The 27,953-nt window shown below is 42.3% G+C and overlaps 1 protein-coding gene across 2 annotated transcripts; it reads right to left on the reverse strand.

Annotated features, from left to right (window-relative positions):
• Window positions 1–27,859, reverse strand: LOC115110086 (procollagen galactosyltransferase 1-like). Of its 2 annotated transcripts, none has more exons than XM_029635429.2 (12): window positions 27,453–27,853; window positions 14,284–14,394; window positions 13,529–13,646; window positions 12,399–12,533; window positions 12,029–12,233; window positions 9,669–9,788; window positions 9,311–9,387; window positions 8,649–8,755; window positions 8,277–8,409; window positions 3,294–3,421; window positions 2,710–2,916; window positions 1–2,347 (listed from the first exon to the last, which is right to left on the reverse strand). In XM_029635429.2, the coding sequence occupies exons 1-12, from the start codon at window positions 27,668–27,670 to the stop codon at window positions 2,077–2,079; spliced, it is 1,830 nt and encodes a 609-aa protein (XP_029491289.1). In that variant the 5' UTR covers window positions 27,671–27,853; the 3' UTR covers window positions 1–2,076. The 2 variants fall into 2 exon arrangements, with proteins under 2 accessions (XP_029491289.1, XP_029491291.1); XM_029635431.2 differs by lacking the exon at window positions 1–2,347 and adding an exon at window positions 3,059–3,147 and having other exon boundaries at window positions 2,716–2,916; window positions 27,453–27,859.
• Window positions 27,860–27,953: the final 94 nt, after the last annotated feature.

Below are 27,953 nucleotides of genomic sequence, written 5' to 3' on the forward strand. Positions count from 1 at the left end.
TTAGTCTTTTTTAACAAAATATTTTATTATTTGGTATGAGGTTACAAAAACACTGTTATGACAGACAATGTAATCTCTTAGACTACTACGAGTGAATCTCAACATCTCACATGGCTCCTCCTCAACCACAAAAGTGTGAGGCGTCTACTGCGGTCTCTGTGGTCGCTCCCGCCTGTGAACCTTGTATAACTCCGTGTGAAGGCAACAAGGCATTAGTCTGGAAACAGACCAGAGGTGGCAAGTGGGGGAAAGGAGTACTCCACTGCTATGAACAGCTCTACTGTAACTCAATGGCAATGGACTGACAGGGGAGGCGGATAGGGGTGAATTCTAACATCCTACTTAAGTTGAATTTTCACTTGTAGTGATGCATTGATGCTGCAATAGTCTATGTGCTGGGGGGCTAGGGTCAGTCTGTTATATCTGGTGTAATTCTCCTGTATTATCTGGTATCCTGTGTGAATTTAAGTATGCTCCCTCTAATACTTTCTCTCGCTTGCTCTCCCCTCACGGAGGACCTGAGGCCTAGGATCATGCCTCAAGACTACCTGGCCTGATGACTCCTGGCTGTCCCCAGTCCACCTGGCCATGCTGCTGCTCCAGTTTCAACTGTTCTGCCAGCAGCTATGGAACCCTGACCTGTTCACCGGACGTGCTAACTTGTCCCTGACCTACTGTTTTCGACTCTCTCTCGCTCTCTCCCGCACCTGCTGTCTCGACCTCTCAATGATCGGCTATGAAAAGCCAACTGACATTTACTCCTGAGGTACTGACCTGTTGCACCCTCTACAACCACTATGATTATTATTTTACCCTGTTGGTCATCTATGAATTTTTGAACATCTTGAAGAACAATCTGGCCTTAAAATGGCCATGTACTCTTATAAACTCCACCCGGGACACATCCAGAAGAAGACTGGCCACCCCTCATAGCCTGGTTCCGCTCTAGGTTACTTCCTAGGTTCCTGCCTTTCTAGGGAGTTTTTCCTAGCCACCGTGCTTCTACATCTGCATTGCTTGTTGTTTGCGGTTTTAGGCTGGGTTTCTGTATAGCACTTTCTGACATCTGCTGATGTAAAAAGGGCTTTATAAATACATTTGATTGAATTAAGAGATTTGACTTAAGTGGAAGTTAGGATTCTACCCATAGTTATTATCTTTAGGAGCTGTTGGTTTCTAAAAAGACGTACGCCACTGCTATAAAGAGCACTACTGTAACTCAATGGTTACGGTCTGACAGGGAGGGTGGGTAGCCAAGTCATTCACTTTGGGAGCTGTTGCTTTTTTAATTACAACTGTTTTGGTATTAATCTCTTATGTCATAGGATAGGACTTTGAGCTCCTTGGTGAGGTTTTCGTAAAACTATGGGACTCGTTTGGGAAGCAGCACACACAACTTTCAAGCATAAATCTCGAATGGATGCAAAATATATAGTTTGAAAATGAACAAATGAAAAAGGTCATCTTAAAGCCATATCCAAAATCATGCAATATGCTTGTCTTTTCCAGTGCTTTCAGAAAGACTGCTACAGTACACTGTTATAGAACATGCACACAAGTGAATTAATTAACAATTAATAAATGATGTATTAATTCTAGGACTCGAGGTCTACTCTGGTCAGTTGTGAGATTTGGCATGATGAACTAGGCTATAAGGCACTTGAGGCATGGTAGTGACCAAAGTCCCAGTTCACAGGCCAATCACTTCACTGAAATGTAATAGACAGTCCAACCAGATCACTGTTGACATACAGATCCCACCCTGTATTTAAGTCTAGTAAATGCAGCAAAACAAAGGTGAGTCCAACATATTTCTGAAATGAAAAAGTAAATGGAATAATTTTTTTTCTAAAATAACGCAACTGATCCCTGTTTTCAACTTGTCCTCTTTGGTTAAAAACATAAACAGGAGCCCATGTACTATACATCCTGTTGCTGCAAGGATGCATAGAAAGGGGGCTAAAACATTTTAAAAAACGACAAAAAAAAACCCATGGTGGTTCAGAATCTTCAGCATTTCTCTCCATCAATCCTCCATCGTCAATCCCATCCCCTTCCTCTCCACCCATTCCCCTCTCATAGTTCGTCCCGTGTGGCTGTGCTGTCCAGAGGTGACTGGAGTACATCAGAGTTCTGGGCCTCGCTGCTGATCTCCGCCTGCTCCTGGGTCTTCCCCGAGCGGGCCCGGTCCCAGTCCGTACGCACCTTCTCGTTGTCCCACACCACGGAGGTCTCTGTGTCGCTGATGTAGCCCGCGTCTCCTGTGTAGTGAGTGGGGAATACTAGCAGAGGCTCGGCCGAGAAGGCCTTCAGGTCTCGCAATTCAAACTGCTCCATGTAGTCCGAGCTGGAGAGAGAGGCAGAGATAAAGATGTCAAGGGAAACATTGAAAAGAGAAATAGGTGAAAAGGGGTGAATCTCAAGTCTTTTCTCAAGTGTCTTCTTTCCTCGCTGCCTCCTTAAACCGTGAAGGGGGGATGAGGGGAGCTTCGGAAGAGAATATCTTTCTCCTCTGATACTCCCTTCGTTTGCTGCACTTTGAAAAGGAGGCGAGAAGACTCGAGGAATCCGGGAAAATACTTTTGAGATTTACCCAAAGAGACAGGCGACAGAAAGACATTTACATTTAAGTCATTTAGCAGACGCTCTTATCCAGAGCGACTTACAAGACAAAGAGAGAAAGCGTGCGACAGAGAGGGGTAAACTTACACAGGGTGCTTATTGAACATGACAGGGAGGAACTCATCTACGGGTAATATCCTCTTCAACGGCTCTGCCCTCAGCAGCTTCTGGGCTCCTTGTAATGACATCATATAGCCCAGCGTCCAATAGGAGTAGTCGGCCTCCACCAGGTTGTGTATATTGGGCACAGACTTCTCAGGGCGGTCCACCTGCATCCTCTTCCTGCCGATATAACTGGGAGGAAGAACAGTTGTTGAAGAAAGTTTACACCACATGGGAAGGGTAGACAGAAAGTGCTGAGTCAGCAAGCTAGAACAGGGGTTCTTAACTCTTTTAAAAGGACTTCTAACATTACAATTAACACTTAAGAACTAACCAAATACTGTATCATGTGTCTGAGGGATCGGCCAGCGACATCCCAGGGACCAATTCCGGTCCCCGGACCAGAGGTTGAGAATCACTGACCTATAATAGAGGATATCCAGTGTGTATAGTGGATGATGCACAGTCTATGGGACACCAGTTTTGCCCCTGGCTCTCCACTTCAGTCATCAGAACACAACAGTAATTGAATGTATCTCTATGAGTGGAACAGTGTATGGAACACTCACATCAGGTCCCAGTCTAGACCCTGGCTCTCCACTTCACTCATCAGGTTCATCAGGCGTCGCTTGAAGAAGACCTCGAAACGCAGATCGTCCTCGATCACCAGGGAACTCTTTAGACCCCGCTCTGCGATCTGAACACACACAGAGATAAAACAGTGACCGTCACATTCAGAGGACGCAAAGAAACGTATGTACACTCTATCTATACCTGAGAGTGGCAGTCAGAGGTGTGTTCCAGGGTTGGGCTCAATTCAGCATTTTGGAATTGACTCCATATTCAACTCATGAGTTTAATCAAATTAAAATAAATATTGAAACCAAAACATACAATATACTTGAAGTGAAGCCGCTCAACCACTACACCACACCAGTCATCCAACAGACTCCCATTCAGAGCGACACACAGAAGTATCCAGGGTCAATGCCCTGCTCAAGGGCATGTCGACATGTCTCCCACAAGGCCAAAAACGGGGACCCGAACCCTCTAAGACCCCCCCCACAGTTCCCCAATAGCTGCCCTCAACCATCCGAGACCCCTCCCGCAGCCCCCAAGAAAAAAAAATGTAATTAATTCCATACCCCTCCCAAAAGAACCCCCCCAATGCACCGACAACCAATAAATTTAACTAAAGAGAAAAAAGAAAAAGACAAAGGAAAACAGAAAACAACAATGCAAAAAAGAAAGGACAGCAAGGACAACTAAAATCACAACAGCAAGGCCAACTCTATATGTTTGAGTGCATGTCTGGCACTATTTACATGTGTGTGTGTCCGTGTGTATGTGTGTATTTGAATGAGTGTGTGCATACACACTAGGCGGCAGCGTAGCCTAGTGGTTAGAGCGTTGGACTAGTAACCAGAAGGTTGCGAGTTCAAACCCCGAGCTGACAAGGTACAAATCTGTCGTTCTGCCCCTGAACAGGCAGGTAACCCACTGTTCCCAGGCCGTCATTGAAAATAAGAATATGTTCTTAACTGACTTGCCTGGTCAAATTAAAATATGCATGTCCACAAACACCTGCAAGGCAAACCTAGTTCTTGAAAGAAAAGCTATTTTTTGGCCATTAAAATAACATAAAATTGATCAGAAATACAGTGTAGACATTGCTAATGACTATTGTAGCTAGAAACAGCAGATTTTTTATGAAATATCTCCATAGGCGCACAGAGGCCCATTATCAGCAACCATCACTCTTGTGTTCCAATGGCACGTTGTGTAAGCTAATCCAAGTTTATCATTTTAAAAGGCGAATTGATCATTAGAAAACCCTTTTGCAATTATGTTAGCACAGCTGAAAACTGTTGTGCTGATTGAAGAAGAAATAAAACTGTCCTTCTTTAGACTAATTGAGTATCTGGAGCATCAGCATTTTGGGGTTCGATTACAGGCTCAAAATTGCTAGAAACAAATAACTTTCTTCTGAAACTCGTCAGTCTTTTCTAGTTCTCAGAAATGAAGGCTATTCCATGCGAGAAATTGCCAAGAAACTGAAGATCTGGTACTACTCCCTCACAGAACAGCGCAAACTGGCCCTAAACAGAATAGAAAGAGGAGTGGGAGGCCCCAGTGCACAACTGAGCAAGAGGACAAGTACATTAGTGGCTAGTTTGAGAAACAGACGCCTCACAAGTCCTCAACTGGCAGCTTCATTAAATAGTACCCGCAAAACACCAGTCTCAACGTCAACAGTGAAGAGGCGACTCGGGATGCTGGCCTTCTAGGCAGAGTTCCTCTGTCCAGTGTCTGTGTTCTTTTGCCCATCTTAATAAAAACATTTTTTGGGCCAGTCTGAGATATGGCTTTTTCTTTGTAACTCTGCCTAGAAGGCCAGCATCCCGGAGTCACCTCTTCACTTTTGAATGGTGGTGTATATCTTCAATTATGCTGTGATGTTTAACGTACAATTTCAATCGATCTAATCAAATAGAATCCACAGATTGCATGTTGAAGATAAATACTTTTACTAAGAGTATTAGTATATTAGTAATTGACTGATCCAGTCTCTCCAGATCCCCTAACAGTACTATTTCTAGGGTCAATTTAAGATCAATGTTATGCGTTTTCAGCCATTCCTGAACCTGAGACCAGAAACAGGCTACCTGAGGGCAATACCAAAATAAATGGTCTATTGATTCTGTATCCTCACAACAAAATCTGCAGAGCGCTGATGATTTTATGCCCCAAATATTCAACATTTTGTTGTTGGCAAGAATTCTATATAATAATTTCAGCTGAAAAGCACGAAGTCTTGAATATTGCGTCGTTTTCTATATCAACTCATAGACCCTGTACCATTGAATCGGTATATAAAAAATCTCTTCCTAACTATTTTTGCAATCTGTATAGCACAGTTGTCAACATCCTGGTCCTCAAATGAAACTGGTATAATTTCCTATTTATGCTATTTTCCTCCACCAGTTTTGATCCTTTATGTTATACAGACCAGTTCCCTTCCTCCTCCCGCTGCCACCCGCCTCCTCCATTTTTGGGGTAATGCTGTAATCAATTGGTTGTACTCTTGAATTGAGCAGACCTTCCTGTGCAATTCTGATAACATAACTCTACCATTCCAATTTACAATATAATTTAAGAACAAAATACCCTTTTCAAACATCTTTCCCATGAATACAGGTATTTTATCAACCAGCACATTTGAGTTCAGCCATAATATTTGTTCTATCTTTTCTTGGGGGATGACATTGAAATTGCAGCCAGCTCTGCAATGCTTGTTTAAAAAATATAGATACTTTCTGCACGAAGGCAAAAAGGCAATTTTTAAACAATGGATGAGCTTTTCTTAGTAATCTACTTTAAAACCATTTAGGGATCAAGTAATACTTTTGAATTAGTGAAGCTTTTAGAGAGGTTTAGTGCTTTTTATTTAATAATCTCAACCCACCCAAATCATATTCCTTATATAGATAGGTATGCTTTATTTTGTCTGGTTCAGCGTCCCAGTTAAAGCAAAATATATTTTGCTCATATGATTTGAAAAACGAATCATCAGGAGTAGGCAGTGCCATAAGTGAGTAAACTGAGATATGACTAAGTTAACCAGGGCAATTTTTCTATAAATAGACAGGTATTTACCTTTCCATGGTTTCAGGATCTTGTCTATTTTTACAAGTTTTCTATTGAAATTCCTTGTGGAGAGCTTATTCATATATTTTGTGATATGAATACCAAGTATCTGTACTTCACCGGCACCCCATTTTATAGGTACACCGCAGGGTAATGTAAAACTTGTATTTTTTTAAAGATCCAATAGGTAACATTATACACTTAGGTGTTAGTCCAGAGAGTCCAGACAAGTTACCTAGATCTTCAATGAGACATTGCATGGATTTAGCTTGCGGACTTAATATAAAATGAGTCATCGGCATACATAGACACATTTGTTTTAAGCCTGGGATTTCTAATCCTCTAATGTTGTTATTGAATCAGATTTTAATAGCTATCATTTCGATTGCCATAACGAATAGATATGGTGACAGCGGACACCCTTGTTTAACTCCTCTTGACAATTCAAAACTGAGAAGTAGCCGTTATTTACTATTTTACACCTGGGGTTGCTATACATTACTTTTACCCATTTTATAAAGAGAGTCACCAAAATTGAAAATATAAATAAAATCCAGTCTTACTTTATCAAATGCCTTTTCATACTCCGCTATAAATAAGTGTTGACAACTGCTTACAATTATAACTAGCTATATTTATTTCACCCCTTACCATAACTAGATACTATTCTCAGTCTAAATTGACCATAATTAGTGCTTGTAAAGTTACTGCTATCAGAGGTATTATGACGGTCAAAATTAGAGCTTTCAAATGTCTGATATTTAGAATTCAAGAAATGGATTCTAGCAATATTTGTTTTATTCTGTTGCCTGTTTGCCTGTGAGCCAATGCCACAGATGTAAAAAAAAAATGGAGATAAGATATTATGTGTGTAGTAAATCTGAGTAGGTTAATGTGTTTGATATTGGATGTGATTTAGTGAGTGTGTATGATGTCTGTATAAGAGTAAGACTATAATGTGTGTTGTCCAAATAAATAATAACTCGGCCAATTTGCATGATCGAGTGTCTATGTGTGTAACATGTAGTGTGTATAGCCTTAATATTCATGGTGATAATTGTAATCCATATCGTATCACCATCATAGTTGCATCATAATTACCTTTAACATCATTGAAAAACACATCTCAGCATGAGTTCAATTTCGAATTGAATAGGCCACACCCCACAGGATGTTGAATTTGAGTGAAGTATAATTTAATTCAACGAAATCATAGAACATGAGAGTTTCATTGAATCTGCCAGGTCATACATCCAGATACCAAAGACTATATCACTAGAATTGCCAATGATATTTCCACCAACCATTTAATTTCTTTGGCTTATTTTTGAAGGCCTCAGGGTCAACTTGAGGGTTAAACTACCACATTCTGGGAAATATTGTATTTTCCCCAAATTGAACAAAGTTTCAGTGATTAATGAAATATAACTTATTCGCATACAGGCCAATGTTCTTTTTTAAAATGTTATTCGCATACATGTTTTGTTTTCCTTGGCCATTCATTTCAAGCGTTTATCCTGCACGGATACCACAACGTGTTTGATGTTTTATGTGCAAGATGTACTGTAGAATAGAAGAGGCATTTGAATTTAATTGAATTAAATTCTATTTCCTTTCATTCAAATTTGAATTGCAATTCTGTATCTGGTTTACTACTATAATTCAAATTCAATTGAAGTAAAATTAAATGAAAGAATTTGAGGCATTCTCAATAATATTATGAATTGAGCCCAACCCTTTGGTATTCATTAGGAGAGCACACTGAAGCAACACTTTTTGTTAACAAACAATGAAAATCTGTGTTCTTATTGGACAAGTTCAGGTACTACCTCCCCTGTTTCACACCGTTTCTAAAAATGTTCTCCCTACTGAACACTAGCCTGGCCTGCAGCTGCAGGGCTCACCTCTTTCCAGATGTTGTAGTGTGAGAGGAAGCAGCCCAGCTCTCCCTTAGTGAGGGGCCTGCCGTGATACGGATCACTGTAGCCTGGTAGCATGTGGATCCCCAGGGCATTGATCTCACTGATGTTCATCGCTCTGAGGGGGAGAGAGGGAGGGGCGGGAGAGGGGGGGGGGGTGAGAGAGAAAGAGACCGAGATAGAGAGAGAAATAACAGGGTCATTTTGAGCGCTCGAAGACTTAGCGTCATGACATTATAAACAGTGGGGCAACTTTTGCTGTGTGTTATGATGTCCCATCACTGAGTCTACCTTTAATGGTACATGAAGTGTATGACGTGCCGAGAGAGGAGTACCTTCAAAAAGGGGTCAACTTACTTGCCGTCTACCGCTTGAATGACCTTGCAGGCAATCTCTTGCTCGTACAGTGTCCTCAGCATGCGATCCCGCCGGTCGGTCCGTTTCTTTAGGTTGATCATGAACACCTGCACACACGCAATACATGGGCCTTACAGTACGGTAGTGAGTCAATACATGCAATACCACATGGCACCCACAGAGGGAGACATTTGGAGCTGAAGGGTGCAAAAGAGACATTCTGAATTCTAGTGATACATGCTAAATAGACAGCTACCCTTAAACACTCAGAAAACAATTGGATAGGTATATGAAATGTGGTGACATTTCAACCGAGCCTACCAGAAGACATGGTGAAGCAATTGCCTTATTGCTTAATGCCATTAGATCCTTACACATCTTCAGGAGTGCCTAGGGCAGAGGTGTCAAACTCATTCCATGGAGGGCCGAGTGTCTGCTGGTTTTTGACATTTACTTTCGATTGTGTCCAATTAAGAGCTAGACAACCACACAAGGGTCGTTCTTAACTAATCAGTGACCTTAATTGATCAATCAAGTACAAGGGAGGAGTGAAAACCTGCAGACACTCAACCTCCATAGAAAGAGTTTAACAATGTGGGCATAGGAGCTAGGGGGTCAATAAGGAACTCAGAAACCATATTCTGAGCTGGCTCATATCCCACCTCATCAAAGCCCAGTTTATCTTGTATCTTTATGGGGGCCGAGATGTACTCCGAGGGCAGCACATGAGGGTTCCGCACTAACGTGAGAAAGGAGAAAAATTATAGGAATGATAAACAACTCACATGCTGACCAGTAACATTAGTTAGAGAAGAACGAAAAGCTCCAACTTCCAGCTGTGTTCCGATATCCACACTGGCCTACCACTTAGAATGAGGCAATGTATTGAGCATCCATCCTAAGTGGTAACCCAGTGAGACGTCAAAAAGACCTCATTTCAACCAGTTTTGTCCAATTCGGATGCTAGTATGGACATTAGAGCTGACCTTTGGACCTGTGACAATATGACATAACACTCACCATTGACCTCCAACAAGGAATGTAGGAAGCTGTCTGCTTCGTCTGTCAGGGAGTTGTGGGCTCGCAGTGGCACGGGGAAATACCCATAAGTCTCTCTGTTACATAGGAACATCTGCACATCTGTGGAAGACGGAGGATGAGTAGTGTAGAGGGAGAAGAGACGTTTGTTATTAACAACAAGGTTACTACAAACATTTAGACATTTTGCTTTGCTATGGCTATTCACAGTACAAGTCTCACTGTAGATGAGGTTCTTTGTGTCACGCCTGAAAAGATCTACCTTCAAAATATGACACTTATGTATTTATGCAAAAGTATAATTAAGATATCTTACACAAAGCATACACTATGTCTGTGGATAGAATTAGAAAAAACACACTCTGAAAACTCACCACTGTCTGTTAAACCCCCAGGAATTTTGCACATAAAAAATAATTTAAAAAACACGTGCAGAACGTGATTTCTGATCCTTAGATTTGAGAAAGAAGTCCCCTGAGGGGCGGGACGGGGGTGGGGGAGGGGTGAAATCTACGTAGTCGTAGCCTCCGCCTATTCACAAAGGAGAGCTGAGAGCTGATCTAGAATCAGGTCCTCCCTGTCCATATAATCTTATTCATTACTGTTGCTGAAAACTCAGATCTAAAAGAATAACAGCAGTAGGAATACCTGCCATGTGACCAGAATAACAGCAGTAGGCCTACCTGCCATGTGAACAGAATAACCACAGCAGGCCTACCTGCCATGTGTACAGAATAACCACAGCAGGCCACCTGCCATGTGAACAGAATAACCACAGCAGGCCCACCTGCCATGTGACCAGAATAACAGCAGCAGGCCTACCTGCCATGTGAACAGAATAACCACAGCAGGCCTACCTGCCATATAAAACAGAATAACAGCAGCAGGCCTACCTGCCATGTGAACAGAATAACCACAGCAGGCCTACCTGCCATATAAAACAGAATAACAGCAGCAGGCCTACCTGCCATATAAAACAGAATAACCACAGCATGCCTACCTGCCATATAAAACAGAATAACAGCAGCAGGCCTACCTGCCATGTGAACAGAATAACCACAGCAGGCCTACCTGCCATATAAAACAGAATAACAGCAGCAGGCCTACCTGCCATATAAAACAGAATAACCACAGCATGCCTACCTGCCATATAAAACAGAATAACCACAGCAGGCCTACCTGCCATGTGAACAGAATAACCACAGCATGCCTACCTGCCATATAAAACAGAATAACCACAGCATGCCTACCTGCCATATAAAACAGAATAACCACAGCAGGCCTACCTGCCATGTGAACAGAATAACCACAGCATGCCTACCTGCCATATAAAACAGAATAACCACAGCAGGCCTACCTGCCATGTGATCACAATAACCACAGCATGCCTACCTGCCATGTAAAACAGAATAACCACAGCAGGCCTACCTGCCATGTAAACAGAATAACCACAGCATGCCTACCTGCCATGTAAAACAGAATAACCACAGCAGGCCTACCTGCCATGTAAACAGAATAACAACAGCAGGCCCACCTGCCATGTGAACAGAATAACCACAGCAGGCCCACCTGCCATGTGAACAGAATAACCACAGCAGGCCCACCTGCCATGTGTACAGAATAACCACAGCAGGCCCACCTGCCATGTGTACAGAATAACCACAGCAGGCCTACCTGCCATGTGAATAGAATAACCACAGCAGGGCTACATGCCATGTGTACAGAATAACCACAGCAGGCCCACCTGCCATGTGTACAGAATAACCACAGCAGGCCCAAATGCCATGTGAACAGAATAACCACAGCAGGCCACCTGCCATGTGAACAGAATAATCACAGCAGGCCCACCTGCCATGTGTACAGAATAACCACAGCAGGCCCACCTGCCATGTGAACAGAATAACCACAGCAGGCCCACCTGCCATGTGTACAGAATAACCACAGCAGGCCCACCTGCCATGTGAACAGAATAATCACAGCAGGCCCACCTGCCATGTGAACAGAATAACCACAGCAGGCCCACCTGCCATGTGAACAGAATAACCACAGCAGGCCACCTGCCATGTGAACAGAATAACCACAGCAGGCCCACCTGCCATGTGAACAGAATAACCACAGCAGGCCACCTGCCATGTGAACAGAATAACCACAGCAGGCCTACCTGCCATGTGAACAGAATAATCACAGCAGGCCCACCTGCCATGTGAACGGAATAACCACAGCAGGCCCAAATGCCATTTGAGCGTAGAGGTCAAACACAATGTGTACCAAATCATTATCATGCTGTATTGTATGTGAAAGCTACTAAACAGGATACACGAGAGAGAACACGTTAACAGTACCTGCCATGCGAGCCGAGAAGGCGAAGACAATGATGTCATCGAAGGCCCAGCTGTAGTCTGGGTGAGGGGGGTGGAAGGCCAGCTGGCGTGACGCCTCCTTCCTCAAGTCAATCAGGAAGGTGGAGTGCACCATGGGAACCGCAAAGCATCCTTTACGCACCTGCCTTCTCATAGGGATGTATGCCGGGGTACGCTTATAGTAACCCTGGAGGAGGACGAGGGAGAACTGTTTAGAATACGATGAGCACTTCTAAGCGCTTCAATCAAGGTGATTGTGCTCTCACTTTAATGCATGATCGCATGCAAAGTATCTGGGGAGGACAGGACCGCACGTCTGCACACAAGCACACACACACACATAGTAGCATACCTGGGAGGTCATGCCACACCAGAAGTTGGAGTAAGCTGCACGGGACTCTAACATGGGAGCTACGATCGTCTTCTTCTCCTTGATGAGCTTCCACAGTACATTAGGATTGGTCAATAGGTTATCACAGTCCACTACCTAGACAGGGGAGAGTGGAAGAGGGTGTGAGTGTGTGTGTGTGAGAGAGTTTTGATAGAAAGGGGAGAGGGAACAGTGAGACACTTAATCCACTTCACGCTTTAAACATCACTCTGCAATGTCAATCCTCTCTTGTGACACTTTGAACAATGGATGTCATTGTAGCCTAAGTCCAGCCACCAGAATCAGTGTTAAGAATGAAGAGGCAGTATTGGCCACAGACCTGGGTTCAAATAGTATTTGTTTTAATTCATAAACTTTAGCTGCTCTATTTTAACCCAGCTTTAATTGCACAACATTACAAAAGGCATATTTCAAGAACAAAACTTCCTCATCTGTGCTTTCACTCCGTGCCATAATTATACCCCTGCGAGTCCTGGACAACGTGTTCATGCTTTGGGGTGCAAGAATAGAACTCAAAGCTGTCATATTTAAGATTCAGCCAGGTTTGTTACAGAATGGTACATAGTAACACCAAGCCAGATGAATTGGTTTCCTCTAAACCAGAAGTTGAGACAGGACTCCTGGTGTTCTCTTACTGCGTTCTTGTTCTTTTAAGGAGAACTCTGCGCCTCCGTAAAATAGGACGGGTCGTCGTGGAGAAAGACTTGACAGCGTCTCAAATGGCACCCTATTCCCTACATATTGACCCTGGTAAAAAGCAGTGCACTCTGCGTCCCAAATGGCACCCTATTCCCTACACACTATGTAGGGAATCGGGTGCCGTTCTGGACGCACACTGTTGATCTTTTTTTAAATTTTTTTAATTTGACCTTTATTTAACCAGGCAAGTCAGTTAAGAACACATTCTTATTTTCAATGACGGCCTGGGAACAGTGGGTTAACTGCCTGTTCAGGGGCAGAACGACAGATTTGTACCGTGTCAGCTCGGGGGTTTGAACTCGCAACCTTCCGGTTACTAGTCCAACGCTCTAACCACTAGGCTACGCTGTAAAAGAGGTTGGGGTCGTCATGGAGACTGGAGAAAGAAGTACCATGAAGTAGTCTGCCCACATGTCTCTTGCGGAATCCAGTGCTGCCTGCCGTAGCTTCATCACGTGTGCATAACGGAGGTTGGTCCACTGTTTCGGGCTGTCTGCATCCTGGTACTCTCTGAGTGACAAACATAAACAAACAGGACATTCAGTACATCCTCTCGGTGACACTTTACATTAAGGTTCCTTTCTGTAACATTTTACATTAAGGTGCCTCTCGGTGACACTGTACATTAAGGTGCCTCTCGGTGACATTTTACATTAAGGTGCCTCTCTGGTGACACTGTACATTAAGATGCCTCTCCGGTGACACTGTACATTAAGGTGCCTCTCGGTGACACTGTACATTAAGGTGCCTCTCCGGTGACACTGTACATTAAGGTGCCTCTCGGTGACATTTTACATTAAGGTGCCTCTCTGGTGACACTGTACATTAAGATGCCTCTCCGGTGACACTGTACATTAAGGTGCCTCTCTGCTGACACTGTACATTAAGGTGCCTCTCCGGTGACACTGTACATTAAGGTGCCTCTCCGGTGACACTGTACATTAAGGTGTCTTTAAGGAGGATGTTAAGGGTTTATACGTAGTTGGTAGATAGTTAATTATGAGTTAATATGTAGTTTATAACTCACATATTAACCATCTATAAATGACTTACAAATGTAATGTAATGTGTTACCTCTCCTGTATAAATGAGACAGACAGATACAGAAACACACACAGTTTATAAAGTGAACATGAGAGGAACTCACGTGGGCTCCTCCTGCGGCCTCCACTCCACATAGTGGTACAGTTTTTGGACCTTGACGAGCCAGTCACGCAGGATGGCTGTAGTGTTGTCCACATTGTGATCCGTCGCAACCCTGTACAACACAGAGACAGAGGCACATTATTATTTTTTCCTTTTCTGGTCAACAGTGTAAGGGTAATAAGCACATAGACACGCACACACAGACGTTTATAGGAGACGTGGCATTGGAAGTAGACCTGAGTAAAGTAGAGACAGTGAATGTGAAAGAGCATATCAGATGACAGTACTTCAGTGTTCACTTCAATGGCCTATTTTCAAGAGCAATGGGATACTGACTCCAGCATTGAATTCCATACAAGCATGTCTTACATGCTTACCAAAGCAGCTCTAATATCCATCACCCATCCATGCGGGTTACTAAAAAGCAGAAAATAGACTAAATAAGCAAGAATGCTGGGGAAGTGAAACTTTATGGTTATTAGCTACTGAAAAGGACTGTGTGTGTGTTTGTGTGTGTGTGTGTTTGAGAGTTATTGTGTCAGACTGACAGTTTGCGTGCCTGATTCCATTCTGCGGCGGTTCCAACTCAAACCACATCTTTCTGTCTATGTGAATAGGAACAGAATATCCTGTTACGACCAGAGAGAACGACTGCTAATCAGTCGAGCCGATATATCCGCCGATATTGGCCTTTTCTTGTCTTGTTCCACCGCTGCAACTCCCATACGGACTCGGGAGAGTCGAAGGTGCGTCCTCCGAAAACACGACACTGCCACGCCGCACTGCGAAGCCAGCCGCACCGATGTGTCGGAGGAAACACCGCACAGCTGGATGCGCCCGGCCGCCACAAGGAGTCACTAGAGCGCGATGCGACAAGGACATCCCAGCCGGCCAAACCCTCCCCTAACCCGGACGACACTGGGCCAATCCAGAGTCCGCTTTAGACGGATATATTACATGCGCACTAGCACTCAGCGCGCACAGAGAGCAGCGCGAGAAGCGACGATGTCATCAAGTCATCCAAAAACATGTCAGACATTGGATAAATATAAAATGGTAATATCTTCGCCTGTGAGTGATGAAAAACAATTGGCCTCAGCAACAATTATTTGAATAAGTCAATGGATGTTTTGTGCACAAAGGCGATGACTAAAGTGTCTTATTAGGAATTTTCTAATCTGACTTCTCTATGTGGAAATCTCTGTATGGAAATCGTCTTTTTGGGCCGGGGCATCAGTTAAACTGCAGTACCGATGCAAGACTGTAGGAGCAGTCAAAACCGTGCTTGGAGATCAGAACCCCGAAGTTAACACAGGCTTGGGAGATAATATACGTTTTGTTCTATGAAATAATATCAGTCAGTTAACATGACCTTTTATGAAATATAAAGCCTAGTGTCCTTTTTTATTAAAGAAAAATCACAAAAATTGACATTAGCTGATGAAAATGGTCTGAGAGAGCAAAACGTATCAGATCTCCTAAGCCTGTGTTTACCAAAGGCCTATCCCCAAAAAAGGATAAAAACTCCATTCATTTTCTCATACCCTTTGTCCAATGACCTTTACTATTGCTCTCTAGCTGGCTAGATAAACATGGTGCTAAGATGTCAGATAGGAGCTAATAGCAAATGTGGCTAGCTACTTACATGCACTATTTTCGGCAACGAGCCATCTGACTTGCTGAGTAACGTTAGCTATTTACTGGTTTGCTGATCTGAACAGCCGCAATCGTATCCGTGTATTGACTTGCATAGTTTTTCCTACCCTCGCTCTCCTTGTTAGATATTATGCACATGTATGGCTTGGTAGAAAATGTCATCGCAATAAACAGCACCAAGTGGTACACTACATCAAATCAAATTTTGGTCACATACACGTGTTTAGCAGATGTTATTGCGGGTTAGCAAAATGCTTGTGCTTCTAGCTCCGGCTGTCACGATCGTCGTATGAGTGAGACCAAGGTTCAGAGTGGTATGCGTACATTCTCTTTATTAAAAGAATGAACACCGAACAAACCAACAAAAATAACAAACGGACCGTGAAGCTATACAATATAGTGCTGACAGGCAACTACACATAGTCAAGATCCCACACCAGAAAGTGGGGAAAAAGGCCTGCCTAAATATGACCCCCAATCAGAGACAACGATAAACAGCTGTCTCTGATTGGGAACCATATCATGCCAACATAGACATACAAAACCCCTACACATACAAAACCCCTAGACATACAAAAAACTCTAGACATACAAAAAACCCTAGACATACAAAAAACCCTAGACATACAAAAAACCCTAGACATGCAAAAACCTAGATGACCCACCCTAGTCACACCCTGACCTAACCAAAATATATCGAAAACAGAGATATCGAAGTTCAGGGCGTGACACCGACAGTGCAGTATATCTAACAAGTAATATCTAAGTTTCACAACAAATGCTCAAAAACACGTAAATCTAAGTCAGGAATGGATTAAATATATATATATATATATATACATATATATATATATATATATATATATATATATATATATATATATAAAAGATACAGTGGCATAGTTTAGAATATAGTATATATATATGAGATTGGTGATGCAATATCTACACATAATTAATGTTACTAAGATACTGTAGAATAGTAGAGTGCAGTTTCTACATATGAGATGAGTAATGCGAGATACTAGTCTCTCATTATTAAAGAGGCTAGTGTTTCATTTCCTTAAAGTGGCCAGTGATTCCTAATCTGTCTATAGGCAGCCACCTCTGATGTGCTTGAGATGGCTGTTTAACAGTCAGTGGTGTAGTATAGAATACAATACAGTATTTACACATATGAAATGGGTGATGCAATATGTAAACACAATTTTAGTGACTAAGATATCGTAGAATAGTGTGGAATAGTGTGGAATGCAGTTTCTACATATGAGATGAGTATTGCTAGATACAGAAACATTATTAAAGAGGCTAGTGATCCATTTCTAAAAGTGGCCAGTGATTCCTAATCTGTCTATAGGCAGCTACCTCTGATGTGCTAGTGATGGCTGTTTAGCAGTCTGATGGCCTTGAGATAGAAACTGTTATATATTTAGCCTACTGAGGTTAGAGGCGCTGTTGCGCCTTCTTCACCACACTGTCTGTGTGGGTGGACCATTTCAGTTTGTCAGTGATGTATACGTCAAGGAACTTGAAGTTTTCCACCTTCTCCACTGCTGTCCCATCGATGTGGATAGGGGGGGATGCTCCCTCTGCTGTTTCCTGAAGTCCACGATCATCTCCTTAGTTTTGTTGATGTTGAGTGAGAGGTTATTTTCCTGACACCACACTCCCAGAGCCCTCACCTTCTCCCTGTATGCTGTCTCATTATTGTTGGTAATCAAGCCTACTACTGTTGTGTCATCTGCAAACTTGATGATTGAGTTGGAGGCGTGCTTGGCCACACAGTCATGGGTGAACTGGGAGTACAGGAGGGGGCTGAGCACGCACCCTTGTGGGGCTCCTGTGTTGAGGATCAGCGAAGAGGAGGTTGTTTCCTACCTTCACTACCTGGGGGCGAACCGTTGACTAGTCTCTCAAAGCACTTCATGATTACAGAGGTGAGTGCTACGGGGCGATAGTCATTTAGTTCAATAACCTTTGCTTTCTTAGGTACAGGGACAAAAAGTATGTGGACCAAGCACATGACCAAAAGTATGTGGACAGGCTTAGGCTTGTGTGCGGCTGCTCAGCCATGGAACCCATTTCATGAAGCTCCCGTACAAAAAGTTATTGTGTTGACGTTGCTTCCAGAGGCAGTGTGGAACTCGGTAGTGAGCTTGTGTGGCTTACCACTTTGCGGCTGAGCCATTGTTGCTCCTAGACATTTCCACTTCACAATAACAGCACTTACAGTTGACCGGGGCAGCTCTAGCAGGGCAGAAATTTGATGAACTGACTTGTTGGAAAGGTGCCATCCTATGACGGTTCCACGTTGAAAGTGCGGGCCATTCTACTACCAATGTTGGTCTATTGAGATTGCATGGCTGTGTGATCGGGTGTAGCTGAAATAGCTGAATCCACTCATTTGAAATGGTGTCCCCATACTTTTGGACATGTAGTGTATGAGCGATGGCGAGAGATATGAGGAGATGTGAAAGGGAGCGGAGTTACAGCCTGGCTCTATCGAATCGTAGCAGTAGGATCAAGTTACAACCCGCCCATTTCTTAACACATAGCTGAAATAGCCAATTGAGTTGTTTGGAATTTCGTCCTGGCAGCTGAGTTGTTTAGAGATGCTCCTGACAGCTGAAAAAAATACTTATTCCCGATCATGAAAATGACAACAACAAAAAATACTAGTTTCATAAGCATTGATCACAGATCATGACTTAACGTTAGACCCATTTGCATTGAATAGATGTTATTTGATATTCTCAAACTAAGAGCAGTGTCTATAATGATGTCCTTCCATACAGGCGTGACATGCTGGAGTGATGCTCCAATGCAAACGTTGATCAGTAGCAGGGATGGACAAAAATGACTAAATACAATTACATCATACAGATACAAAATACCATAAAGATCAATGTATCAAAATAAACTAAAACATGTTTTTTATTTTGTAACGCATGTAATTAAAATACATGTTTTTATATTTTTTATTTTATTTTTTATCTAAGTATCTGACTGAGCGGTGGTAGGCAGAAGCAGGTGCGTAAACATTCATTCAAACAGCACTTTAGTGCGTTTTGCCAGCAGCTCTTCGTTGTGCGTCAAGCATTGCGCTGTTTATGACTTCAAACCTATCAACTCCCGAGATGAGGCTTGTGTAACCGAAGTGAAATGGCTGGCTAGTTAGCGCGCGCTAATAGCGTTTCAAACTTCACTCGCTCTGAGCCTTGGGGTGGTTGTTTCCCTTGCTCTGCATGGGTAACGCTGCTTCGATGTGGTGGCTGTTGTCGTTGTGTTGCTGGTTCGAGCCCAGGGAGGAGCGAGGAGAGGGACGGAAGCTATACTGTTACACTGGCAATACTAAAGTGCCTATAAGAACATCTAATAGTCAACGGTTAATGAAATACAAATGGTATAGAGGGAAATAGTCCTATAATAACTATAACCTAAAACTTCTTACCTGGGAATATTGAAGACTCATGTTAAAAGGAACCACCAGCTTTCATATGTTCTCATGTTCTGAGCAAGGAACTGAAACGTTAGCTTTCTTACATAGCACATATTGCACTTTTACGTTCTTCTCCAACACTTTGTTTTTGCATTATTTAAACCAAATTGAACATGTTTCATTATCTACTTGAGGCTAAATTGATTTTATTGATGTATTATATTAAGTTAAAATAAGTGTTAATTCATTATTGTTGTAATTGTCATTATTACAAATACCGTTTTTTAAATTTAAAATCGGCCGATTAAATCGGCTTTTTTGGTCCTCCAATAATCAGTATCGGTATCGGCGTTGAACAATCATAATCGGTCGACCTCTACTTAAGATGCAGTGCATTTGGAAAGTATTCAGACCCCTTAACTTTTTCCACATTTTGTTACGTCTTATTCTAAAATTGATGAAATAATTTTTCCCCCTCATCCATCTATACACAATACCCCATAATGAAAAAACAAAAACAGGTTTTTAGAAATGTTAGCAAATGTATAAAATAAAAAAACTGAAATATGACATCTACATAAGTATTCAGACACTTTACTCAGTACTTTGTTGAAGCACCTTTGGCATCTATTACAGCCTTGAGTCTTCTTGGGTATGATGCTACAAGCTTGGCACACCTGTATTTGGGGAATTTCCCCCATTGTTCGCTGCAGATCCTCTCAAGCTATGTCAGCTTGGATGGGGAGCATCGCTGCACAGCTATTTTCAGGTCTCTCCAGAGATGTTCGATCGGCATCAAGTCCGGCCTCTGGCTGGGCCACTCAAGGACATTCAGAGACTTGTCCCAAAGCCCCTTTTGCGTTGTCTTAGCAAAGGGTACTTATGTAAATTGGACTTATTTTCAATAAATTAGCAACAATTTCTGTTTTGGTCATTATGGGGTATTGTGTGTAGATTGATTAGGAAAGAAATTCATAGAATCCATTTTAGAATTGGGCTGTAACAAAACGTTGAAAAAGTCAAGGGGTCTGAATACTTACCGAATGCAGGTGAGACAACAACATATCACAATTGTATCAAGTACTTTTTCCTTCAACAACAAAAATAATACATATACTTTTAGTTCATTTATCAGACGCTCTAATCACACGATACTGTATCAGACTTCTGATACCAATGAAGGGTGAAAGGGGGGGCCACAAGATGTGAGCCGCTATAAAACATTTTTATAGAAAAGTATTTTGTATTTTTAAAACACACTGAAGTGTAGTTCAGCCCAGTGTAATTCCAATGACAAAATACTCAGAAGTAATTATTTCAAAAACATGTAACAGAAATTCTGCCCAACTCTGATCTAATATAGGCTAATATAAGTCCCAAATGGAAGACAAACAGATGCTGTTCCCTGTAGCACCATATATACACTCCACTGATCAGCCAAAACAAGCTCAATTTTTGTATCCTTTATTTAACTAGGCAAGTCAGTTAAGAACAAATTCTTATTTACAGTGACGGCCTACCGGGGAACAGTGGGTTATAACTGCCTTGTTCAGGGGCAGTGGGTTAACTGCCTTGTTCACCTACCTGCCGACCCCCTCCTCAATAACTCAATCAACGCATGCACACCCTTATTGAATATGCATTCACCTGTATTGTGAGTAGGCCTATGCCATCTTCATTTACCCAGTTTATCAAGAGATTTACCATTCAAATAACATTATGTTGTTACGTAGGTAGATTACATTTAACTTTGGTAAAAACGGTGTGATTTTAAAATTGATATATATATATATATATATACAGTGCCTTGCGAAAGTATTCGGCCCCCTTGAACTTTGCGACCTTTTGCCACATTTCAGGCTTCAAACATAAAGATATAAAACTGTATTTTTTTGCGAAGAATCAACAACAAGTGGGACACAATCATGAAGTGGAACGACATTTATTGGATATTTCAAACTTTTTTAACAAATCAAAAACTGAAAAATTGGGCGTGCAAAATTATTCAGCCCCCTTAAGTTAATACTTTGTAGAGCCACCTTTTGCTGTGATTACAGCTGTAAGTCGCTTGGGGTATGTCTCTATCAGTTTTGCACATCGAGAGACTATAATTTTTTCCCATTCCTCCTTGCAAAACAGCTCGAGCTCAGTGAGGTTGGATGGAGAGCATTTGTGAACAGCAGTTTTCAGTTCTTTCCACAGATTCTCGATTGGATTCAGGTCTGGACTTTGACTTGGCCATTCTAACACCTGGATATGTTTATTTTTGAACCATTCCATTGTAGATTTTGCTTTATGTTTTGGATCATTGTCTTGTTGGAAGACAAATCTCCGTCCCAGTCTCGGGTCTTTTGCAGACTCCATCAGGTTTTCTTCCAGAATGGTACTGTATTTGGCTCCATCCATCTTCCCATCAATTTTAACTATCTTCCCTGTCCCTGCTGAAGAAAAGCAGGCCCAAACCATGATGCTGCCACCACCATGTTTGACAGTGGGGATGGTGTGTTCAGGGTGATGAGCTGTGTTGCTTTTACGCCAAACATAACGTTTTGCATTGTTGCCAAAAAGTTACATTTTGGTTTCATCTGACCAGAGCACCTTCTTCCACATGTTTGGTGTGTCTCCCAGGTGGCTTGTGGCAAACTTTAAACGACACTTTTTATGGATATCTTTAAGAAATGGCTTTCTTCTTGCCACTCTTCCATAAAGGCCAGATTTGTGCAATATACGACTGATTGTTGTCCTATGGACACCTCAGCTGTAGATCTCTGCAGTTCATCCAGAGTGATCATGGGCCTCTTGGCTGCACCTCTGATCAGTCTTCTCCTTGTATGAGCTGAAAGTTTAGAGGGACGGCCAGGTCTTGGTAGATTTGCAGTGGTCTGATACTCCTTCCATTTCAATATTATCGCTTGCACAGTGCTCCTTGGGATGTTTAAAGCTTGGGAAATCTTTTTGTATCCAAATCCGGCTTTAAACTTCTTCACAACAGTATCTCGGACCTGCCTGGTGTGTTCCTTGTTCTTCATGATGCTCTCTGCGCTTTTAACGGACCTCTGAGACTATCACAGTGCAGGTGCATTTATACGGAGACTTGATTACACACAGGTGGATTGTATTTATCATCATTAGTCATTTAGGTCAACATTGGTTCATTCAGAGATCCTCACTGAACTTCTGGAGAGAGTTTGCTGCACTGAAAGTAAAGGGGCTGAATAATTTTGCACGCCCAATTATTCAGTTTTTGATTTGTTAAAAAAGTTTGAAATATCCAATAAATGTCGTTCCACTTCATGATTGTGTCCCACTTGTTGTTGATTCTTCACAAAAAAATACAGTTTTATATCTTTATGTTTGAAGCCTGAAATGTGGCACAAGGTCGCAAAGTTCAAGGGGGCCGAATACTTTCGCAAGGCACTGTATATGTATATTGATGAATATACACAGCTGTTGCTGCGAAATTATATTAATGATATTGCATATCGGCCATCGGCCTCCTTGACCCCCAAAAATCGGTATTGGCCCTAAAAAAATCCATATCGGTCATTCTCTAGTTACAACACCCATCACTCCTCCTGAGCCCTAGGCCCCGTCAAGAGACAACCCCTATGCCATATCTCCTCTAGTCATGTAGATCTGAGAGGATTGGCTAGGTAGGCTATTATGTAAGCAGAGGGCAAGGAGGAGCTAACTATCTTCATGTGTATTCTGCTGGCCTTCCTATCAAATTCTTCCAGATCAGTGCCTGCTAGGGGCAGTTTCTGGATGGGGCCCAAGGGAGGAGCTACTCCCCATATGCTTAGCCTTAACATATCCAAATCATGCAGAATAGTGCCTAGGAGTTGTTTCTAGGCAGGCAACAGAGTCAGAGTGCTGGTCTGGCCTAAACCAGCTTGTAATTCTCCAGTCCTGACGACAGGCAGCCAAAGTAGGTTCTATCTTCTCAGTGTGGAGTGCTGGAGTGCTGATGTCACACTGGTCTGTGAGAACATGGCAGCTCCTTGCTAAGTTTGTTCTCTCCTGTCTCCTCACCTTAGCCGTCCAAGACATACCTACATACTCATCAAACCGATTTCACATACAGGACTCTCAAAGCCTTGTGTACAGTCGAAATCCGCTCCTCCTGTGCTCTCCAGAAACCGTATGCAGGGGTAGCCTACACTGTCATTCTGCCCAAGCCATTGGTTGTGTAGGTCCAGATAGGCCTATGTTTCAACTCCAATAAGGACATTTTACATTCATTTTGGATCTGAGGCATATAGCTGGATTTATACAAAAATGGTCTGGAGCTGGGACCTGGACTTATCTCAACATGAGCTGACAAAACATTGATGTAACAGTAAGATATCCTTAAGCCTATTATGGAAATCCAAGTGCAAAACTGTTTGTTACTGTAAGGCCGTGTTTATAACATAGCTCCATGTTTACGACAGTACATGGACCATGTTTTTAACATAGGAAACTGTTTGGAAAAAGCACAGGTGTGACTTAATGGGCTTACAAACACATCTAAACAAAATGCCTCGTTTTGGTATAACATTGAATACATTTAAAAAAAAAAAAAAAAATTATACACAAACAGTAACACATTTACTGTCAATTGGAGTATAGCCTAAGCCCACACATCTACCACAGTTAGGCTAGTATATTCAAGGACTAGAGTCTAGCCGTAACGCCGTGGTATATTGTGACCTCACTACACTGTGGCCCATTCATGGAGGTAGGCCTAAAGTAGGTGAGTGAAGATCATTTTAGAGCATTCCAATCCTCTCCAACCCAGCCAAGCAGACAGCTTGGGGCTCAGAGCCTCATACCTTGTTTGAGCATGTTGTTTGGGTGTAAATGGTGAACCCCATCCCCTCCTCCTCCTTCCCCAGAAACACAGCTGTTTCAAACGATCAACTCAACAGCAAGCTTCAAGTGGTATTTATGTATCCATTTGTGATGCTATCCTTGATATGATCCTGCTGTTGTCACATGCTACACATGCACACGTGTGTGTGCACATGCATCCACCTATCCAATGTTATCATGATTTGTTATAAGAGATATTATACTTTAGTAATCCACAATGACCTGGTGATGTAAAAGTCTAATAAATTACATTATCTTCCATATTCTTATTTTATTCTTATGTATTACTTAGCGTCGCTGCACAGCTATTTTCAGGTCTCTCCAGAGATGTTCGATAGGGTTCAAGTCCGGACTCTGGCTAGGCCACTCAAGGACATGGAGACTTGTCCCGAAACCACTCTTGCGTTGTCTTGGCTGTGTGTTTAGGGTCATTCTCCTCTTGGAAGGTGAACCTTCGCCCCGTCTGAGGTTCTGGGCGCTCTGGAGCAGGTTTTCATCAATGATCTCGCTGTACTTTTCTCTGTTCATCTTTCCATCGATCCTGACTAGTCTCCCAGTCCATTCCGCTAAAAAACATCCCCACAGCATGATGCTGCCACACCCCTGCTTTATGGTAGGGATGGTGCCAGGTTTCCTCCAGACCTGACGCTTAGCATTCAGTCCAAAGAGTTCAATCTTGATTTCATCAGACCAGAGAATCTTGTTTGTCACAAAGTGTTAAATCTAAACTAATGTTGTCAGCTACTCTAGTTTGAGAGGATTTCCAGTTGCTCTGGATAGTCCATTGTAATTATGGCAATGGACCACGCAGCCATTATACCACTCAGGAAGGAGACGCGTTCTGTCCCCTAGAGATTAACGTACTTTGGTGCGAAAAGTGAAAATCAATCCCAGAACAACAGCAAAGGACCTTGTGAAGATGCTGGAGGAAATAGGTACAAAAGTATCTATATCCACAGTAAAACGAATCCTATATCAGCATAACCTGAAAGGGCGCTCAGCAAGGAAGAAGCCACTGCTCCAAAACCACCATAAAAAAAGCCAGACTACAGTTTGCAACTGCACATGAGGACAAAGATGGTACTTTTTGGAGAAATGCCCTCTGGTCTGATGAAACAAAAATAGAACTGTTTGGCCATAATTACCATCGATATGTTTGGAGGAAAAATGCCATAGGCTTGTTCATCTAGCAGACAAGATATGCTTATAAGATCTGTGCCATTATTTTATATGATATGATTTTATATTAAGAAGAATATACTTGAAGTTACCTGAATAAAATAGATTGGATGTGCGCATATGAAGTGGCTATGTTGAGTGTAAAATGGAAAATTTGAAACATATTTAGAGTTATTTGGCAACTTTTGTTGTGAATGATACAAGCCTTAGAAATCAAAAGATAAACAGGTGGAGGCTTGCAAGCCGAAGAACACCATCCCAACCGTGAAGCACGGGGGTGGCAGCATCATGTTGTGGGGGTGCTTTGCTGCAGGAGGGACTGGTGCACTTCACAAAATAGATGGCATCATGAGGTAGGAAAATTATGTGGATATATTGAAGCAACATCTCAAGACATCAGTCAGGAAGTTGAAGCTTGGTTGCAAAAGGGTCTTCCAAATGGACAATGACCACAAGCATACTTCCAAAGTTGTGGCAAAATGGCTTAAGGACAACAAAGACAAGGTATTGGAGTGGCCATCACAAAGCCCTGACCTCAATCCTATAGAAAATCTGTGGGCAGAACTGAAAAAGCGTTTGTGTGAGCAAGGAGGCCTACAAACCTGACTCAGTGACACCAGCTCTGTCAGGAGGAATTGGCCAAAATTCACCCAACTTATTGTGGTAAGCTTGTGGAAGGCTACCTGAAACGTTTGACCCAAGTTAAACAATTTAAAGGCAATGCTACGAAATACTAATTGAGTGTATGTAAACTTCTGACCCACTGGGAATGCGATGAAAGAAATAAAAGCGGAAATAAATATTTCTCTCTACTATTATTCTGACGTTTCACATTCTTAAAATAACGTGGTGATCCTAACTGACCTAAGAGAGGGAATTTTTACTAGGATTAAATGTCAGGAATTGTGAAAAACTGAGTTTAAATGTGTATGTAAACTTCCGACTTCAACGGTATATATTCTTATTCCTTTACTTAGATTGTGTGAATTAGGTAGTTGTTGTGGAATTGTTAGATTACTTGTTAGATATTGCTGCACGGTTACAATTAGAAGCACAAGCATTTCGCTACACTCGCAATAACATCTGCTAACCATGTGTATGTGACCAATAAAATGTGATTTGATTCATCAGTAGTAGCCTAAACATAGAAGTTCCAAGTCATTGTTTATTTAAAAAATGTTTTGCCTCAAAACAACATCAATACACTGTTTAGTAATAGGCTACACAGTAATTTATCTGACCTGGAGGTCAATACCAAGAACAGCTCAAATTGACCTTCATCCCACCACCCACTCATTTAGACTGCTAAAATATAAAGATCCACAGTCCCCTCCCCGCTTTCATCATGTGGGACAGTCAAGAGATTTCCTGTGGCTATATTTCCTGTAGTCATCATCTCCGTTTAATAGCTGAACTAACAGATCAGTATTTAGCTTAGCCCTTAGGGCGACACATTCAGCAATCATTGGATAGTTTTCAGACAGAGGGGATATCCTCTCATTGGCGAAGGTGAGGAGAAATACAGTAGAAGGCGGATTGACAGGGCTCAGCTAGTTACAGGCAGGGGGGCTCTATCCTTCCTGTGTTTCCAATGGGTGAATAAATACCACGTAGGCACTGGCTAGTAGTAGTGGCCTCTACTTCAACAGAAATGCCAAACATCTGACCAATTCAATTGAACACTGCACCATGCAGTGCACTCTGGTGACGTTGCAGGAAAATGACTACCCCCCTTTTCCCCTAAATACTTTCACAGACTCACTACAAGGAAAGTCGTGCCCCCTCGCCTGGATTCATCGTTCCAGAACCTTTGTGATGATAGCTGTAATTCTGATCTAGCATATTATGTACATTATTGTACATTATGGTTGGTGCTAGGAAAGTTGCTTTTGACTGTCATCTAAACATACATAAAATTGACCAGTAACGAGGAATGACACTCTGCCCTTGTACATTACAGTTACGTTAGCTAACTAATATGCTAGCCACATCAATACCATCATAAAACAGAGACCATACCTCACATTTAAACAGACACTTACCAAATTGCCACGCGGTCCTTGGGAAAATTCAGACGTTCGATATTTCCAAGGAAATAAGGCAGAGAATGTTCAGAGTTGCGGCAGACGAGGGCAATGAGGACCCGCGGGGCAAGAAGTGGAGATTCGGGGCTCCAGCGCTCTTCGGGGAAGTATCCTTGAGCTGGTCCGGAGAACAGTATCGTCAGGGCGGTGGACAGAAGGAAGTTGTACCCGTGCATCGCAAAGCACAGCAAATGGAGAAAAGCACGTTATAAACTAACAAATTAACACACTATGCAGAAAGAGCAAATATTTCACTGACTTGAAGCCCTTTCATGAAAATGTGTCACCACCGACAAAAACGCAACACCTCAATTACAACGCTCAGCGATATTCAACCAGAGGATTAAAGGAGATGTCCCTCAATATTTAAAGGGGATGGGCCTAAATTACACAGTGGTTGTTACAATGTAACTACAAGTTATGACATTGAATATTTTTTTGCGTGTGGAAACTACTACG

Source organism: Oncorhynchus nerka, linkage group LG26 (genome assembly GCF_034236695.1).
Source record: "Oncorhynchus nerka isolate Pitt River linkage group LG26, Oner_Uvic_2.0, whole genome shotgun sequence".
In the NCBI taxonomy this organism is placed as follows: domain Eukaryota; kingdom Metazoa; phylum Chordata; class Actinopteri; order Salmoniformes; family Salmonidae; genus Oncorhynchus; species Oncorhynchus nerka.

Excerpts from the sequence above, each read along its gene's own strand:
- LOC115110086 (XM_029635429.2), bottom strand. The coding sequence starts at position 27,670 with ATGCACGGGTACAACTTCCTTCTGTCCACCGCCCTGACGATACTGTTC. Across the intron at positions 9,388-9,668 it reads TTCCTTGTTGGAGGTCAATG|TGCGGAACCCTCATGTGCTG; the intron begins GTGAGTGTTATG and ends TTCTCACGTTAG. Across the intron at positions 2,348-2,709 it reads ATGTTCAATAAGCACCCTGT|CTCGGACTACATGGAGCAGT; the intron begins GTAAGTTTACCC and ends CTCTCTCTCCAG.